Source organism: Chiloscyllium plagiosum, chromosome 3 (genome assembly GCF_004010195.1).
Source record: "Chiloscyllium plagiosum isolate BGI_BamShark_2017 chromosome 3, ASM401019v2, whole genome shotgun sequence".
Taxonomy (NCBI): Eukaryota; Metazoa; Chordata; class Chondrichthyes; order Orectolobiformes; family Hemiscylliidae; genus Chiloscyllium; species Chiloscyllium plagiosum.
The window spans coordinates 69,023,642-69,042,688 of record NC_057712.1 but is presented as its reverse complement, the minus strand read 5'-3'; the positions used below and the strand labels follow the sequence as shown (position 1 = coordinate 69,042,688).

At 38.0% G+C, this 19,047-nt stretch overlaps 1 protein-coding gene across 1 annotated transcript in view; it reads left to right on the top strand.

The window, feature by feature from the left end:
• The window catches only part of rnf217 (ring finger protein 217), an 85,562-nt gene extending 69,797 nt beyond the window's left edge, over positions 1 to 15,765 (top strand). The window contains exon 6 of the mRNA XM_043684048.1: positions 12,750 to 15,765. Within this exon, the coding sequence (XP_043539983.1) occupies positions 12,750 to 12,823 (74 nt within the window). The 3' untranslated portion in view covers positions 12,824 to 15,765. The remainder of the gene's footprint in view (positions 1 to 12,749) is intronic.
• Positions 15,766 to 19,047: the final 3,282 nt, after the last annotated feature.

The following is a 19,047-nucleotide window of genomic DNA, read 5'->3' as shown; positions in this document are numbered from 1 at the left end:
GAAAGTGGAGTTGCAGGTAGATAGGAGAGTGAAGAAGGCGTTTTGTATGCTTTCCTTTATTGGTCATAGTATTGAGCACAGGAGTTGGGAGGTCATGTTGAGGCTGTACAGGACATTGGTTAGGCCACTGTTGGAATATTGTGTGCAATTCTGGTCTCCTTCCTATCGGAAAGATGTTGTGAAACTTGAAAGGGTTCAGGAAAGATTTACAAGGATGTTGCCAGGATTGGAGGATTTGAGCTATAGGAAGACACTAAACAGGCTGGAGCTGTTTTCCCTGGAGCGTCGGAGGCTGAGGGGTAACCTTATAGAGGTTTACAAAATTATGAGGGGCATGGATATGATAAATAGTCTTTTCCCTGGGGTCGGGGGAGTCCAGAACTAGAGGGTATAGGTTTAGGGTGAGAGGGGAAAGATATAAAAGAGACCTAAGGGGCAACTTTTTCACACAGAGGGTGGTGCATGTATGGAATGAGCTGCCAGAGGGAGTGGTGGAGGCTGGTACAATTGCAACATTTAAGAGGCATTTGGATGGGTGTATGAATAGGAAGGGTTTGGAGGGATATGGGCCGGGTGCTGGCAGATGGGACTAGATTGGGTTGGGATATCTGGTCAGCATGGACAGGTTGGACCGAAGGGTCTGTTTCCATGCTGTACATCTCTATGACTCTAGATCTCAGTCAGATAAGTGGTCTGCGAAAGGATTCCCCATTTTAACAAGACATGCTAGGTCAGGTTCAAAATTGGCTTAGTGATAGGAATAAAAGGGTAATGAGCAATGCATGTGTTGCAAGTGGCAAATGGTTTCCAGTGGTGTTACAGCTCAGTGTTGGGTCTTTGTTGTTTGTGGCAATTATTAATAATTTAGACTCAAACATGGGAGGCATGATCAGATAATTTGCCAGGAGGTTTTTATCGTAAAGAGAAAGATTAACAATGGTATAATGATTAGATTTAGATTACATTACAGTGTGGAAACAGGCCCTTCGGCCCAACAAGTCCACACCGACCCGCCGAAGCACAACCCACCCATACCCCTACATTTACCCCTTACCTAACACTACGGGCAATTTAGCTTGGCCAATTCACCTAACCCGCACATTTTTGGACTGTGGGAGGAAACCAGAGCACCTGGAGGAAACCCACGCAGACACAGGGAGAATGTACTGTAAGCTATTTGTTGAGTGGGCATAAAAATGGCAAGTGATATGCCATTTGAATAATTGTGAGGTTATGGATTTTGAAAAGGTAAACAAAGTGAGGGTATACTCAATAAATCGGAAGGTATTGAGAGGGGTAGAAGAAGTGAGAGATGTTGGAATGCATGTTCGTATGTCCCTGGAGGTGGCAGGGCAATTTGTTAAGATGGTGAAGGAGATATGTTGGAGGCTTTCCCTCATGAGGAAAGGTGTTGAATACAAAAACAGGCTGGAAGTTTGAAACTGTAAAAGACAGTGGTTAGGCGACAGATGAAGTTCTGTCTTTTTTTTTTGTTACCATGTTACAAGCAGGATGTAATTGCTCTCGAGAGCTATGATGGAAGATTGGATAGGCTAGGACTGTCTTCCTTCAGGAGGCTGAGGGGTGACTTAATGGAAGTGTATTAAAAAAAGGGCTTGGATAGAGTGGACGGTGGAGACCAGTTTCCCATTGCAGAGAAGTCAGTTACCAACAGGCAGATCGAAGGTCGAAGGATTTGAGGGGAAATGAGCAAAACCCTTTTCACCCAGAAAGTGGTGCACGTCTGGAATTTGCTGCCCAGTTTGATGTTCAAGGCAGAAGCCATTGACTCTTTTAAATGCTTTCTGGATTTGTGCCTGAACTCTTGACCAGGTGCTGGGAATGGGTTGAGAATGGACAACTAGTTTATTCAGCTGGCAGACATGATAGTGTGAAAGGCCTCTCTCTGAGCTGTCACTTTTCTATGGTTCTATAATGCCTTATTCAAGGGCTTACCTTTAATTACTTTCGTGTGCAAATGTTTCAACTGATTCAAATTAAGTATATTAAAAACTGTGTAACTAAGCTGACCTAACATATGTAAACTATAATGCAGGGGTTAACAAAACTGTGTTAGGACCTTGTTATGCTCATGTCATGATATTTTTATAATAGCCTTACCTCAATTATCGGATTTGACGAGAGCCTTTCCCAAATTTAACTATCAAATTTCAGAAAAGGAAAAGCCAAGCTGTTACACAATTTTAAAAAGCAATGATCAGATAATAATTGAATTGAGAGCATATAGATTTTTCTGATAACTGCTGACCAATTTGTTGATATCCTTTAATACAGTATAGTACCATGACTATCAACATTCATTAGTTTTCATTAATCTTTAGTACAATGGAGTCCTATCTAAAATTAATTCCATTTTGACAGGTAAAACAGTGCTGAGGTACTTAATGTTATCAAGTTTAAAATTTGATTTAAAATGAGAAGATGTCTTATCTGAAACACTTAGGTTATAGAGTTCTGAATCAATTGTAAGCAAGCTGCACTGCCCATTAGAAGTGGATGAACTAGAAATTCTCAAGGTCAAGACAAGTCCAAGCCCAAGGCTGTGGTAAAAAAATGCAGCTTGTTTTTTAAACCAGATCTAACTTTTCCTCTTAATTTACATTTTTTAAGGACAAGAACATAGTGGGAGAGTCTATTTCCTAAGCTTATTAGTATTGTTCCTTCATTAAAGTGAATATTTTATCCAAGATATAAGTGAAGAGCACTGATGCAATTGTCTAGATTACCCAATCAGCATTGTGTGAATGGTAATCAAGACAAATTTACATGATATTAAAATATTATCAATTAAAAATGACTCTTTGATTTTTTTAAATGACAAAGCAAAGCTAGCAGAATACGTCCAGCACGAATTAGTTCCCCATCTGTTATTTAAGAAAGTTTGATTTCAGTTGAAATACTGTCCAGGTGTATTTCATTGTGTATGGATTTAATTGGGAATGTATCAAAACTCCCATTGCCGATCATCATGAAAAGACTGATGCTTAAAAAGTACAAAAATGAGAACAGAGCAATATTTCATTGTAATATCCCCTGCCCCCCCTCCTCTCCATACCCCAAACATTGGAATAAACTGCTAGTATCCTCTGGTTGAACACAAATATGAAGGGTGAACACTTGGGTTTTACCAGTAGGCTGCTCACGGAACTGTACTGCAACCTGAGACACCAATTACAGAAAATAAGTAAAAAGGTTGAAAATAAGTAAAAACAACCTTCTTTACTTAAGTAATGCATTTCCCAACCATAAAAAACTGCCACATTGGGTTTGCCATTGCACAGATTACTTTGATTTATGTTATGGGAGCAATCTTAATGTATCCAGGATCACCTCTGTGCAATAATGAACAGCTGAATGCCTTTGAACTTTCCTAGATTTTGTATTAAGTTGGTGACTGGGTGGGTCTGGCATTTTTTTTCAAATTCACTGCTTGAACACCTTTGTGTATTGCATTGCATGATGTTGTCCATTATTTATAGTCACAAGATATTTGAGGAATGGCAAGCATGGCAGTTTGCTGTCAATACTAAGAATGCAGTGTGTCAATTCAGCCCAGATCCACACCCTGGATTTTCTTGCAAGTTATTCTGTGCACTAAGGTGAGCAGGATTTAGTGATCATCTGATACTGGTCTGTTTACCTAGTGAGCAGAACTCCATAGGAACAGGCCATTCATCTCCTCAAGTCTGTTCCACCATTCAATGAGATCATGTCTGATTTGTGGCCTAACTGCATATTGCTTTGAACCTTATCCCTTAATATCTTTGATTAGCAAAAAAAACTGTTACAGATTTAAAGTTAACAACTGATCCGGTATCCACTGTCATTTGTGGAAGAAAGTTCCAAATATCTATTATCCTTTGTGTGTAGAAGTGCTTCCTAACAGCTCTCCTGAATAGTCTGGCCCTAATTTTAAGATTATGCCTTCAGACTCTTCTGATTTACAACATCCACAGTTCTTTCAGTGTTTTTCTCAGACTATGCCCCAGTTCTAAAATCCCTAACCAGTGGAAATAGTTCATCTTTATCTACCTTGTCTTTTCTTGTTAATAATCTTGAAGATTTTGATCAGATCACTGCTGAACCTTCAAAATTTGAGAGACACAAGTTTAATTTGTATGATATCTCCTTATAACTTAACCCCTGAAGAACAGGTATCATTCTTGTACATTTTCATTATGCTCCCTCCAAGATCAATGTATCCTTCCTAAGGTGTGGTGCACAGATCTGCTGACAGTACTCCAAGTGCGATCCAACCAGAGCTATGTATAACTGCAGCGTGACTTCTGCATCCTTTATATTCCAGACCTCTACATTATGAAGGCCAGCATTCCATTAGCTTTCCTGATTAGATTTCATAAACATGCAAAAAATATACACCTGAACTCTCGAGTCTTTTTGGACACCCACTCTATTTAACTTCATACCTTCTTAAAAAAAATACCCTGATCTGATTTTCATTCCAAAATGGATAATCTCATGTTTCCTTACATGGAACTCCATCTGCCACAGATTTGCTTACTCACTCCGTGTATCAATATCCTTCTGTCTACAATGCCACCTAACTTGGTGTTATCAGCAAATTCAAAAAAATCACTTTCTATGCCATTATCTAAGTCATTAACAAATAATGTGAATAATTGAGGCCCTAACACAGATCCTTGTGCGACACCACTGGTCACATCCAGCCGATTTGAGTGCTTATCCATTATCCCTACTTGCTGTCACTTGCCACTCAATCAATTTCCCAACCTTGTCAGTGATTTATCCTCAATTCCATGGGCTTCTACTTCAGTTAACAGTCTGTTATGTGGGACTTCAGAAATTTCATATAAACAACGTCCATGGGCATTCCTGTGTCCACTACCTTCGTCAACTCTTCATAAAATCGATTAAGGTTTGTCAGATATGCCTCCCATCATGAAGACATTCTGGCTGTCCCTGATTAACTGAAAATTTTCAAGGGGTTCAATTGCTCCATCCTTGATAATAAACTTCAACAATTTCCCTACAACAGGCGTTAGGCTAACTGGTCTGTAATTCCCTGGTTTTCCTCTTTCACCCTTAAAAAGCAGAATGACATGCGGTTTTCCATTCCAGTGGGACAACTCGTGCATTTGGGAACTCTGTAAGGTTATTATTCTAGTTATACAGTGTGCTCTCCTACTTCTTTTAACACCCTCTATGGAAACCATGGGGTCCCAAGGATTGCTTACTCTAATTTCATTAATTTGCTCATTACCGATGTTTATTTAGATTAACTTTATTCAGTCCCTGTTCCTGAACTACAATTTATTTCCTTGGGACTTCCGACAAGCAGTGCTCCTTTCGTGCTGTAAATATTGAGGCAAAGTAATCATTCAACATGCCTCCCATTTCTCCATAGTCATGAACAATTATCCCACTTTTAGACTTCAGTGGGCCAACATTGCTGCTGACCACCCACTTTCCCTTTGTGTAACTATAACATTTGTTCTTACTGATTTTGAAGACCCTGGCAAGTTCCCTTTCATAATTCCGGTTAGTATTTCTTATAAGTTGCTTTGTGGCCCTTTGCTTGTCTTTATATCTTTCCCATTCAGCAGGATCTGTGCTGCTTTTTGTATCTTTCTAAGCCCTTTTGTTTAGTTTTATGCTGTTCCTTATCTCGTTAGTTGTCATGGCTGTTTGTTTTGTGTGAAATGGAGTCTTTTCCTCTCTGTGATATAAACTGATTTTGTATTGTGTTAAATGTTTCTTTAAATATCTTCCACTTTTGCTCATTAGCAGACTTTCCCAGTGGACAGTCTGTGTGTCATCTTGACCATACCTAAGTCTACCAGCTGATTTAGGCTTTTCATTTTCAAATGTTGATACATGTTCTCGTACACAGGTTACTAACTAAATCTTACTCATTAATAAATCCAATCTTGTTTGTTCCCTGTTGCATCCAGGACATATTGCTGAAAGAAACTATCCCAGACACACTCCAGAAATTCACTACCTTTCTGACAAATACTTGTCTGCCTCTTCCAATCTGTGTTAAAGTTAAAATCCCCCATTAATACTACTCTAGCTTTGCTTCACAATTGCCTAGTTTTTGCATCTATGCAATCCAGCACTTCAGAATTGCTACTCAGCAGTCTGTATTCGGTGCCTATTACCACTTCAGATTCTTTACTGTTCCTCAGTTCCATCCATACAGTCTACACTGAATGCTTTTCCTTCATTATATCTTCCCTCACCATTGAAGTAATTTTACTTCTAATCAGTAAAGCTGTTCCGTCCTCTGCCATTTTCTCTATTGTCGTGTAAACCCTATATCCAGGTATATTTAGTCCCCTGTCCCAAACATCCTGCAGTCATGTCTCAGTAATGGGTACTAAATTTTAATCTTTCATTAGATTATGTGCTTGCAGCTCATTTAATTGATTCCTTATACTCCATGCATTTGTATGTAGAACCCTTATTTGGGGCATAAACTGTAACCTGTGCCTCATGCTTTATTCACCTGTTTATTATTTCTCATCCAGTTTAATCACTACACTTCTGAGAGTCTTGCTATTACCTGCCATATCTGAAGTAGGATTCCTGACTCTCTCTCTCTCTCTATCTCTCTCTTTCTCTCTCTGCTGGCTATCATGTTAATTATTTTGAAGCAGTATTAACTTTCCCTGAGCCCTGTCTCCCATTTCCCAATTTAAATTACTTGTGACCACTCTATTTAGCCTTTCCACTAGGATATTGATCCCAGATCAGTTTAGGTAGAGCCCATTTCAACAATTTCATTCCCAAAACCCTGCTATCGGCATAGTCTCCAATACAGTAGGTGACCTATTGCTGGGATAGGACCTCAGGAAACTTTGACCATTGTCTCAGTTTTGTGTACAATCTCCTCAAAGCCTTGGTAATGGATATGGTGAATACTAACAATATTTATAGGTCTACAGTTTCTAAGGCTTTCTCATTGTCTTTTTATTGTGAAACCAAAGTGCAGAGAAAGGAGCAATGTCAACCTTTTAAAAGTGTATGAAATCCAACAAGTTGAACCAATAAGTAACAAATGGCTAATACCATTTCTTTTTCTTCTAAATGTGCATAAATTTTAGGAAGAAAAGAAACTGAAAGAGATTATGTGGTTCTATAGTTTTAAAAGGTGATAAGGAGTTTAGGTAAGTTTTTAAATGGTGGAATTGGGCAGTTCCAGTGCATTAAGAATACAGTGAGGAGATGGCCAAATAGAATTGTTGACTTGTATATACTAAGATCCATTGTGTGTGTACATAATGTACAGATTAGTTTGAATATTGTTTGAGTTTAACAATATTTTCTCTTTGACAAAAAATATTTCCATGCTCTTTGCAGTCTGAAAACCCCACAAATGTTTCTAATTCAACTTGTTGGCTGCAGGTTAAGTCTTTTGTACAGCAACTTAAATTCTGAATTTGGGGAGAAATAATTATAATATCCATGTAATGCAATATGTTTCAAGACTGACTGAAGGAAGTGTGATAACATAAACAGAATTGTTATTAAATTCTAACTTTAAGTATTACTTACCAGTTTCTCCTAAATGCTTAGAAGGGTTTTAGTTTTGTTGTAGTAACGAATGGAGCAACAGGAATTGGGGACAGCACACTTCCTTGTTGCCTCTTGGATGTAAAGTTTGTGGGAAACCTCAAGAAATGCCCAAATGTAATCTTGTCAATTCTACATTATAATGCCACTAAATTTCTGATTTGTGTGTTGTTTTGACCATAGGCCGAATGGTGTATTTTTGTAGATTTTTTTTTAATTGGTAAGTTTGACATTCGTGTAAGGAGAATAATGTCAGATGAAATTTAATACGAACAAATGTAAATTGCAATTCGATTGGAAGAAAAGATTAACAACACATGTATATCGTAAATGGTGTTAAAAGACACCAAGGCTGAACATTGAACTATCCCATCAAAACAAAGTAATAATTAATTAAGATAATAACCCAAGCTGTTGAATCTAAGTTAGAGAAGCTAATCAAGCTCTACAGCATCGAGTCAGAACACACATTTTGTTTATTTCAGTTGATGTTTTTGTATTTCGGCTCAGAAATTGCGAGTCATGTAAATTTCAAACTTCTGAACCCTGACCCTATTGCTTCTGCAAATATTTTCACCTCATGAACTGGCTGGCAGTCTTCAGGTTTTCCAAAACCCAGGTGGCACGCCTGGATTCATTGAGTCATTGATTCACCTCTCCACATCCTTCCTTTGTGCCCTAACTCTCACCACTCACTCCATACATACATAAACACATACACGCGCGCACGCACACACAAACCAGTAATTCACCGTCTCTCCTTATATCACCCTCCGTGACTCCTTGTAATTTTCAGTTACGCAGTATCCATTGTACAGTCCTTAGGACTCATGTAACAACAGTATGAGGTATTTCAAACTGGTGTACAATCAAGTAAATCTGCAACAATTTAAGACAGCTCTCGCCTCAAGTTATATTTGTGGCAGCACAGACCGTTCAGGTCTGTGCATTGCAGCAATGCTATGATTGGCATGGTAATTCCCATGGTAATGTCTGCATGCACAGTTGCTCAGCTTAGAGGGTACTTTGGCTGTAACTCACAAACACAACCTTTCATACTAGGGATAAAAAAAATCCAGATCTAATGAAAACAATTTAAATCCCCTCAAGTGTTATTTGTAGGAGGACCAGCATCTATTAAGTAATGATATCAAATACAGACTGTCAATCAATCGATGTATGGAACCTTCTGCTGAGATAAGTTGTTAAGCATCTTTTAAAACTCAACCTAGCATTCGTAATGAAGGTAGATGTTGAACAAACCATTGATGCACTATACAGTAGAGCCTATTGAAATTGGAAAAAAAGACTAGCTTTTTTATCTAAGCTACAATAATGGTCTGCAGTCAAAGCATTCCAGTAACAGATGATTTCTTTTTTCAAACAGAAGTTGCAGATTTTTTCCAGTTTAAATACGGTGTATTTAAATCACTTCAGATCATGACACCAGCATGATATTCTGTTTCTTCTTCAGTTTTGAGTGCAAAGTAACACAGTCTACCGTGTAAAAAGTACTGTAAACCATCTCAGCACTTGCACAATGGTGATTAAAGCAATGCTGACTTGCCTTTGCAAGACAGAACTGTACAATCAATCATTGCATACAATTTATAACTGTATCAAATAATGACATTTGATAACTTTTGATTGTCAGAACTTCCCAACTTCTCAGCAGGCTTCCGTGAAGGTTACTGAATTCTCAAACAAACTTATATTTCAGAAGCCTTCCAAAATCGGCTTGACCTGATGGGAATGCTGGTGGATAGGAAAATAAAATTTCCCTGGTCTTGTCAATGGACACCTCGATGTCAGAATACATGAGGTTATGGTCAAACTCATTCCCATCTGTGGGATGATCTTTTGGGTCTGTTTTAATACATTTACGTTTGCTGTGAAAATTAGTTTCATTGATTTGTGACTCAAGGAGTACATGTAAATCTAACCCTTTGTCCCATTCTGCTCGTCTGTAAATATTAGTGTGTTAGAGGCTGTAAGTTGAAAGGAACAAATCCTTATAAATGCCCTTTGAGAAGTATTTGAATAGCCAGCACTGTTGTAGACCTAGGAGCGCCACTGGGTGTAGTAGTTGCTGATGGGGCCACAGATCTAATTACAGAGTCAGGGTAAATGTGGGAATCATGCAGTGGGCAGAGAAGTGCAAATCCTGAAGGAAAGACTAGGTGGGGGTAAAAGTACGTGGGAAGGGCAGCCATTGATTGTGGGGGGGGGGGTAAGGGGTTGGCAAAGCAGCCATTGTAGAAATGGGACCAGTGAAGGGAATTCAATCCGAGTTTACCTACATTCCTGACACTACCTGATCTGGGAAGTGGCTATTATTTGGCTTCAATAGGGTGAAGGAAGACAGACCAACCTCAGCCTGACCTACCAAGTGTAAAATTCAGGACTTTTCTTTTGAGATGGATGGACGCTGGAAGGCCACCAAGGCAAATCTGAAGCTAGAGAACTGTAAAATTCTGCTGTGAGAAGAGACTTTAGAAACTTGTTGTTTTTTCTAGACTGATATTACAGAGTGTTATGGACCAGGCCAGAACCCCCCCCCCCCAAAAAAAAATTTCAAGACGGTAGCCCAGACCCTAACTTTTCTAGTTGTTTTAAACAGGTGTAAGGTGGATATTCCAATAGTGATGCAGCTGGTCAAACCACTCAGTTTTAAACAAAACAAATATTTAAAGGCTACTGAATGAAACACAAACAAAAGAGAACAGAATACAGAATATCAACCTATCTGAAAGCCCAAGCGATTCTACCGCAATTTAATGACACTGTTCCAATTTCCTGCAACATCTCCATAAACACCCGCTTAGCAAAAAAGGTAAAATCAAACACTAGCTCGTACAGGAGACATGTCAGAGAGAGAATCTCAACAACTGTTTCTCTGGGACCGCAGCTGAAAACTAAACCAAGTTAGAAAAATCCCTGATCTGAGAGAACTTGCCATTCCCTTTCATTGTACAAGTGTTTTTAAAAAAAAACCCTAAAGGCCTCCTGTTTGTTGCCTTTGGCAGTATCTATTAGCCATTATTAAAGTAGCCAGTTCAGACATATCGGTACCTCTGCCTGTATGACCCCTCTCAGAAAAGACCAAGAGCAAAATAACCTTGTTAAAGGGGCAGTATTATCACAAGAAGCATATAACATTATTCCAGAGATTTTATTTTAGGCTACCAGAATAACAGGTGCAACCTCCAAGATGATTTTTTTTAATAGATATCAAGAAAGTCTTGTTCATATAATAAGTGATCAATATGTGGAATAAACTATCAGTCGGATATTGACAGCAAAAACATGGAACTTTTAAAGAGATTACTGGAAGCCACAAAGCAGTTAAGGGGGAATAACAAGGATGGACAAAATAGCGTTGCACATCCATATCATTCGGTGATTAATGCCACAGACACTCGATACGCCAGTTAACTTAACACCTTCCAGTGGGAAAAATGCAGGCATATATTATTAAGGAGGATATGGCGTGCACTTGGAAAACTCTTTGTTTAGGAAATAGCATGACAGCAGCTAGGGGGTTTATTAGCTTACAGGAGATGGTAAGTAAACATAAACAGATCAACATGATTTAATGGTTGGACTGCTATGGATGAATGCTGGAACATTAACTCTTTTACATCAGTGACTTAGATGAAGAGCCAAATGTATGGTTGTTAAATTTCTGATGACGCAAAGATAAGTAGGACAGTAAGTTGTGAGGATGATATAAGAGTCTGCAAAGGGATGTAGATAATTAAGTGAGTGGGCAAAAATTTGACAAATTGACTATAATCTACAAAAATGTGTATTTGTTCACTTTGGCAGGTGAACTAGAAAAGCATCTTATTATTTAATGGAGACAGATTGCAGAATTCTGAGATACAATGGAATTTTGGGGGGCCTAACACATTATATTGTGTAACGTCAGTCAGTAATTGGGAAGGTGAGCGGAAACTTCTCATTTCTGCAAGGGATGTAATAAGCAATAGGGATATTTTTCCACATTTGTAAAAGAATGGTGAGACCACATTTGGAGTACTGAGTAAAGGTTTGGTCTCCTTATTTAAGAAGAGATAAAAATGTTTTAGAAGTCGTTCACAGGTTCATATGACTGATTTCTGGGATTGCAATGGTTATTGTGTAATGGAAGTGTGAATAACCCAGACCTTTACCCAATGTAGTTTAGATGAATAAGAAGTTATCTTATTGAGGTGTGAAGATCAATGTCAGGATGGATGCTAACAGGATGTTCTCCCTTTGTGGGAGAGGCGAGAACTAGGATACAATGTCTGAAATGGAAGACCCCCTTAGTTTTAAACTGAGATGAGGATAATTTTTTTTCTGTTTTGGGGGTTGTGAGTCTTTAAAACACTCTGTCTGCACTACCCTCTGGAGAAGAATTATTGAATATTTTTGAGGTGGAGGTAGATTCTTGAGGTTATTGGGAATTTGGCTATAGTTAGGTTAGCTTAAATGGCAAGGTAGACTTGAGGTCAAATAGCCTTCTCCTGCACCAAATTCATCTGTTTGTAATTGATGCTGCCAAATACAAGAATAACACTTCAATTTTATTTTACCATTTTATAAAGAAATGACCTGCATATTTGTATTTGTCAAAGGAATGTACACAAGAATCATTGTATTTACTTCTCCCAGATTCTCAGTTTCACAAAACACATTTGCATTTTGTGCTGTTCAGATGATTATCCTCTATCCATTAACTGGCAATGTAGAACACACAAATAGTGATCTGCATCACATCTGGTTTTAAATGGGAATTATAGTTTTCAATGTAATAGAGCAATAATTGGATTCACTTCTGATATTTTTTATGTTGTTTTAAATCACATTGCATCATCTTGTAGATTATGTATTACATTCTCTTGAACCAAAGCTATAATCACAACAATACTTTGAGTGTTCCATTCCTATGACATGACAAAAACAATACTATATAATTGCCAAATGCAAAATGTGCATTTTTGTACCTAATGATGTATTTATTTAATTTTTGAAGTGTAGGTTTAAATAATTGCAAGACAACAATTACTTACAGAGCTTGCTATCATGTAACTCCATTAACAATGACAGCTCTTGCTTTTACATGCAAATTATAACATTATGTTAATTAGTATTTGTAACACAATATATTTCTTTTCTTTTGATAGGCTTGTTTATCTTTCCTATCTATTACATTTGTAAGAAGCAAAGGAAAAGGTCACAGACTGGTATGTTTACATAAACAAAACGAGCCTTGTTTACATGGGAAACGATGGATGTGTCAGGGACCTCTCCGAACTCTGCAGTGAGAAGCAATAGCATGTAATTAACATTCAAATACTGAACAGACATGACACTGGGAATGGTGTCATGCATTATTTCTTGGCCATATTACTAAGTAGTACAAATTCTTGGAATTATTTCCAAAGACTTGGCTTCAAGCACTGTGACGTACAACTCAAGAAAGAAGAAACTAATCAGACTCTCTTATTTTTATTGATGAATCTACCAATCACAGCTGGAGATAGGAGTCTCTCTTCCATTTTGCACATGTTAGGAATACTCAGCTATAATCATGGATGATGTGGATCTTTGGCAATGTTTGCACTCTTGCATTGTCCTAACACTGTCTTGAGCCTCAGTTTCTGAAGAGAATTTTTCCCTGTATAGTGTGATATTCCTGTTCCTTTCTCAAGGAAAATTATATCATCTCAAGGGATACCAATGTGCCATGAAATGCCATGTCGTTAAGATCTAATCTAATTGGATATTTATACACAACCCTTCTAGCACTTAACATTTGTGAGAAGGCAATTTTAATTCAGCTGAAGGGACTAGAAATAAACTGGGGTATTGGAGAATACTGTCCAAGTTATCTCTGAACTGGCCCAAACAGACTTGATATTTAAAATTCTGGAGTCACAATAAAAAGCTGGACTCTGACTTTTAGCCAGAATAACACATACAGACATGCTTTACTTCAGGAGTGGAATATTTTGGAATCAAGTCAAAACTAACCGGCTGTGAAAGTGTGAACATGCAGAACAAATTTGGTTCATGCGTATGCAAGCTCTCTTTTTGTTAATGGGGCATAAACATTAAGCTGAAGAAAATGTGTAAGGTATGAAAGAAAATTAAAATTTGGCCCTGGGGGTTGACACTTCAGTGCCCACCATTCATAGAGGGCTCAGGTATCTCCATGTGCTTCAAGCACACCTGAGAAGGGAGGTAGGCAGTCAGGCTGAGCAGCACTCCCATCCTCGTACCGCCTGGACGTGTGGATGGATGGTTGGCTTGGTCACGTAAAAGCAAATATTTGCAATTTACATATCAGTTTGCACAATTCACATGACTGGCAATGAACTTGGTTTCGCTTGATTTCCAATCATGACTAATTGCTAGGATAATGGAAGTAAAAAACATTCTAAGATAATATCTGGCAATCACCTTTCACTTGCTTGAAATCCACCTAATAACATTAAATAATGCTATCTAAAAGTAATTTTTAGTGCCTTATTCGCAATTTTGTTTTGAGAGGAGAGTCTTTCTGCTGCTAAACAGCCTTGCTATAGATAAGATGTAGTTCAATGCTAATTCTGTAGGTTAAGATGGGTCACTTGATAGTCCAAGCATATTTTAAAGAGAAGCTATCTTAACAGCGACAAATATTACAGAAAAATTCAAAGCAGTTGTGTGGGACAATTTTGTGGTTTTGCTCAATGTTTCTTCATCGTTACATTTTTACTGTCATAGTCAAGAACCATATTGAATTGTGAATTAACTTCTATACCCTGCTCATTAAAAGTCAAAAGTAAGGTAAAGAAAGACCATTTAGTTCCAAAGCCTCCACTGGAGAATGATCTCACCTGCTTGTAACTTACTAAAAGGTGTTACCTGCACCATCTGAAAGCTAACCAAAAAGATGGCTGGAAATGCTGGCTATGACACAAATGTTGAAAACCCCTCAGTGGTTTCCTGATTGACCGCTGTCAGTGGGTAGAAGGTTTCTGGAAACCTTATTTAAATGGATTTTCCACCAAGATTACAGCAGCGAAGCATGAAAACTTCCAAACAGATTCCTGTGGGACTCTTTAATTGGATTTACTTCTAACACGAATCATTCCAACTCTGACTTAGCCTGTACAAATATAGTATATTGGAAAATGATATCTTGAACAGTGCAGAAAGAAAATTTAAAATTTTTGTAATTTGGACAGTCAACTGGAATTATTTTGATCCATGAAGGAACCAATTTAGTGAGACCACAGCCCACAATGATGTTTTGTTCAATACTACTTTAAATCAGTAGCATTCTGTCTAGGTTATTCTTTATTTGTTCCATCTCCATTTTTGTTTCAGTAACAACGTTTTTGATTTTATTTCAAATGATTATTGGGATTAACTGTATGAGTAAATTTTGTAACTGGACAGATGTACTGAGTTTATTAATTAAGTAAACTAACACCAGTAACATTTCTCTGTTTCCAAATAACAGCATTGTCCTTTTTAAAAAAAAAAGATGGTTTTTGTTTGTAAGTATCAATGGATAATTCATCACCAAAACATGTGCCTTTTTATTTGATGTAGCCTCTTTAAAATTTATCTTTTCAGTAAGTTTCAATATGGCTACAAATACTCAATGATCCACAAAGATGTTCATTTTTTTTAATGCCAATTTAAATTGCTTAATTCTCATTCCCTATTCCCACTCATCCCTCGCAGGAAAGAGCGAGGAAAACTTGAGTCCAGAGGTACTTTGCACTTGCAGTAAATGTTTATTGATTGATCTGCCAATTGTAGGGTCCTGCTGGTCAGGATCAAAAAAAATTATACTTTTACAATATAGTTCCACTGTGGATTGTGCTGAGAAGATGTATTTAAGCTTTTTCATTTTAATTTTATGTTTTAGTTTAAGCAAGAGATGTAGCTGTTTATTCAATGACATTGTTGCAGCCAATTCCATTAAAAAAGCTTAATCAGATTAGTAAAAGAAATAAATAATACATCCTATGTAAATGTATCTGATTAATGACACATCTGCATAAAAGTAAGACCTTGGGTATTTCAAGTGACTTGTGACTGGACCACAAACAACTAGCAGTGCAAAAACAATAGCTGAAATAATGTGACGATGTCAAATGTACTATTCCAATGAAAAATAAAGCAGAATTACATTGTGTCATATTTTTAATTTTACGTCAATACTTGTATTTTCTCTTTTGATTTATTAGTGCTTCAATTGATAAAACTTAAACCTGATTTCATTTCTACCAAGTAACAACACTGCAGAATTTACAACAAAATATTCACCTCCTTTGAAAGGAATTTTTTTTTTCAGTTCATTAATTTTCTGCATTCTCATACCTTTCAGCTGCACATTGAAAGATGACCATGTTTGCTTCCAATACAGATGGTATCCTTTCTTTTAAACTGTCTATGTTGGGAGACCAGAGCCAAAGTAAGTCAATGGGACAGGAACCCTAGGTGAGCAGGACTTAGTGTATGATGGGAGCCTTGATCAGATGAAGGTTTTGCAGGGTGAAGATGGGAGGCAAGTGGGGAAAGCATTAGAATAGTAGCGTCCTGAAGTGACAAGAGCTCAGATACTGGACATAAAATCTATTGCAATACAACTACAAATTAAAGTTTTATGCGACAGACCTCTACATGTAAGCATATCTTAAGTTCATTTTCCTTTGCCATTGTACCTAAGACTCCGTCAGTGGCAGAATGTTCAAATTTGAAACCAGAATCGATAGATTACAATCTGTGGAGCAAGTGATCTGGGCAATTGTACTGAGATCACACCTGGTGGGAACCTCTGCTGCTGAATCCCCTGCATATTTGATTAGATTAGATTCCCAACAGTGTGGAAACAGGCCCTTTGGCCCAACCAGTCCACTCCGACCCTCTGAAGAGTAACCCACCCAGACCCATTTCCCTCTAACTAATGTACCTAATACTATTAGCAATTTAGCATGGCCAATTCACCTTACCCGCACATCTTTGGACTGTGGGAGGAAACTGGAGCACCAGGAGGAAACCCACGCAGACATGGGGAGAATGTGCAAACTCCACACAGACAGTCGCCCAAGGCTGGAATCGAACCTGGGACCCTGGTGCAGAGAGGCAGTAGTGCTAACCGCTGAGCCACCATGCAGCCCCTGGTCAGGTTCTTAAGTTGCTTGAATTGTTGCAGCTCAACATGTTTAAGACTACAAAATTGATTGATGTCAAAATGGGTTAACGGAGACCCTCATTCAACAACAAGGCTGGGAGTTATCTATGGCCTCCTCTATAAATTTGTTATTTTGAAAACTGAAAGTAGGTTGCCACCCAATATACAGGGTTCTCTACTCCTAATGGGGCCTCATATCCATCTCAGTCAAAAAGTGTGGTGCTGGAAAAGCACAGCCGGTCAGGCAGCATCTGAGGAGCAGGAGAGTCGACGTTTCGAGCATAAGCTCTTCAGGAATATCGACTCTCCTGCTCCTCTGATGCCTGACCGGCTGTGCTTTTCTAGCACCACACATTTTAACTCTGATCTGCAGTTCTCACTTTCTCCTGCTGGCAAGGATGAGGAGGCTACACTGAGAAGAACTTTCATTTAATGAAGGCAGCAATTTCAGATGTGGGCGTGCCAGTCTACCAGCATATTTCAGACTCTTGCCAACTTGCTGAGTCCAGATAAATGGAAAATGCTTCCCAATCATAGGTCAGGGAGCTAGCAATGCCTCATTTAACTGTCTCCCCCGATCTCTCCAAACAATTCTTAGGAGCAATATTGTAAAACACCCTTCTGTTGTTGCAAACATCATTTAAATTTCAATTATAGACAAAAGTCAAACTTGAACATTTCTTTCTTTTCACAGCTCTTTTTCCTCAGTACCTTTATTATCAACTTCTACCTTCTTTACTGAATTATTTACAGAACAGAAGACTTGCTGTCTTCTAGCCTGCATCTGTTTCTCAGTAAATATGTTGTTCCTCTGCAGAATAAAGGATTACCTGATCTTATTCCGGATAATGGAATAGATCAGAAGGTTGTCTTTAAAACAAAAGAGAAATTTGGAAAATAGTAACCACAATAAGAATTGGTCTGGTACAAGAATGAAAAAGAGAAAAGAAATATCCAGAACAAGCATGCTGTAAAGGATAAAAGTAAATTATTATCAGGTGACATAAAACACTTTCTAAATTAAACAGTAAAAACTGGAGTTCAAATTTTACATTTAAAATTAAACACAAAATGTAAGTGTATATATAATAAAACAAGAGTGACTATAAATTTTATACTTGGAAAGCGGCAAAAAATATTAGTGGAACAGAGGTACTTTTGAGAGAAAATTAATTGAAAAAAGACAAGTAAATGATTCTCCTTAAATGCCTTAATCAGCAGGTAAGGATGATGTGTTAAGTGATGAAAGACAAGCTGAACATTGAATGGTTAAACTACTGTCCGTTATTTTACCATGAGTGAATGCTAACATTGGAAAATGAGTAAAATTGTTAAAAGAATATGGATCTTAACTATTCATTGAGAACCAATACTAAACAGTAAACTCAAATGTAAGATTGAATCACTGGTTATTTACATCAGATAGTCTTGATAGAAGCTGAGGAATCAATAATATAGTTAGCAGTTAAATAGGTTGCTGTGCAAAATTTGTTGGAATTGACTTTTATTTGAAGAGTGTTGAAAGATAAATAAAGGTTGTGCAATCAAAGGATAAAGGGTCTTCTGATGAGAATGTGAGACACTATTGAATGCTGCTTGCACCTAGCAGAGGTGTTTCTGCTTGTCAGGTTTCCTAGGCTTTTGTCTGATCACTGGTACACAGTGCTTTCCTGGCTCCATATTATTTCCTCACTGCAAGCCTTCTCTCCACTTTTCACTTTTTCTGTGAATTCAAACTTTTTTTTTGCTGTGTCTTCTTATGTTCAGTTCATATATTGACTCCCTGTATCAAACATTTTTTGGAAGCAGCATCCTGAAAATGTCTGCCCAATGCTTCTTTTAAGTGCAGCTTCAGTCCTGCAAGAATGGGAGCACGAAGGTCTGACTTTTACAAAAATGTCTCAATTTTGGGGAGTTTAATGGAGGGTTTCTGTCTGTGAGCTCATTTTTTTTGTTTTATTCATTCACAGAACGAAGGCATCACTCACTAGGCCAGCATTTATTGCTTAGGTCTCTGGATTAACAGTGACTAGTGATAATGCTGCTCAGCCACCACCTCCCCATGCACCATGGGTATGCCCCATGCCACTCTGCTGCCAATCTCATGCAATCTTGTACTCAGCAGTGACAGAACTACACATCATTGCAGGACCTTCCAGATGTTTTGTTGGCACCATATTTAAACTCCAGCTGTGCTCTAGGAAAATTGCTGCGAACCAGAAGCAGTCCTTCGCAGCTGCAGTGTGTCTGAAGACATTCCACAGAAATAGCTGACAGTGGTAAGTTGG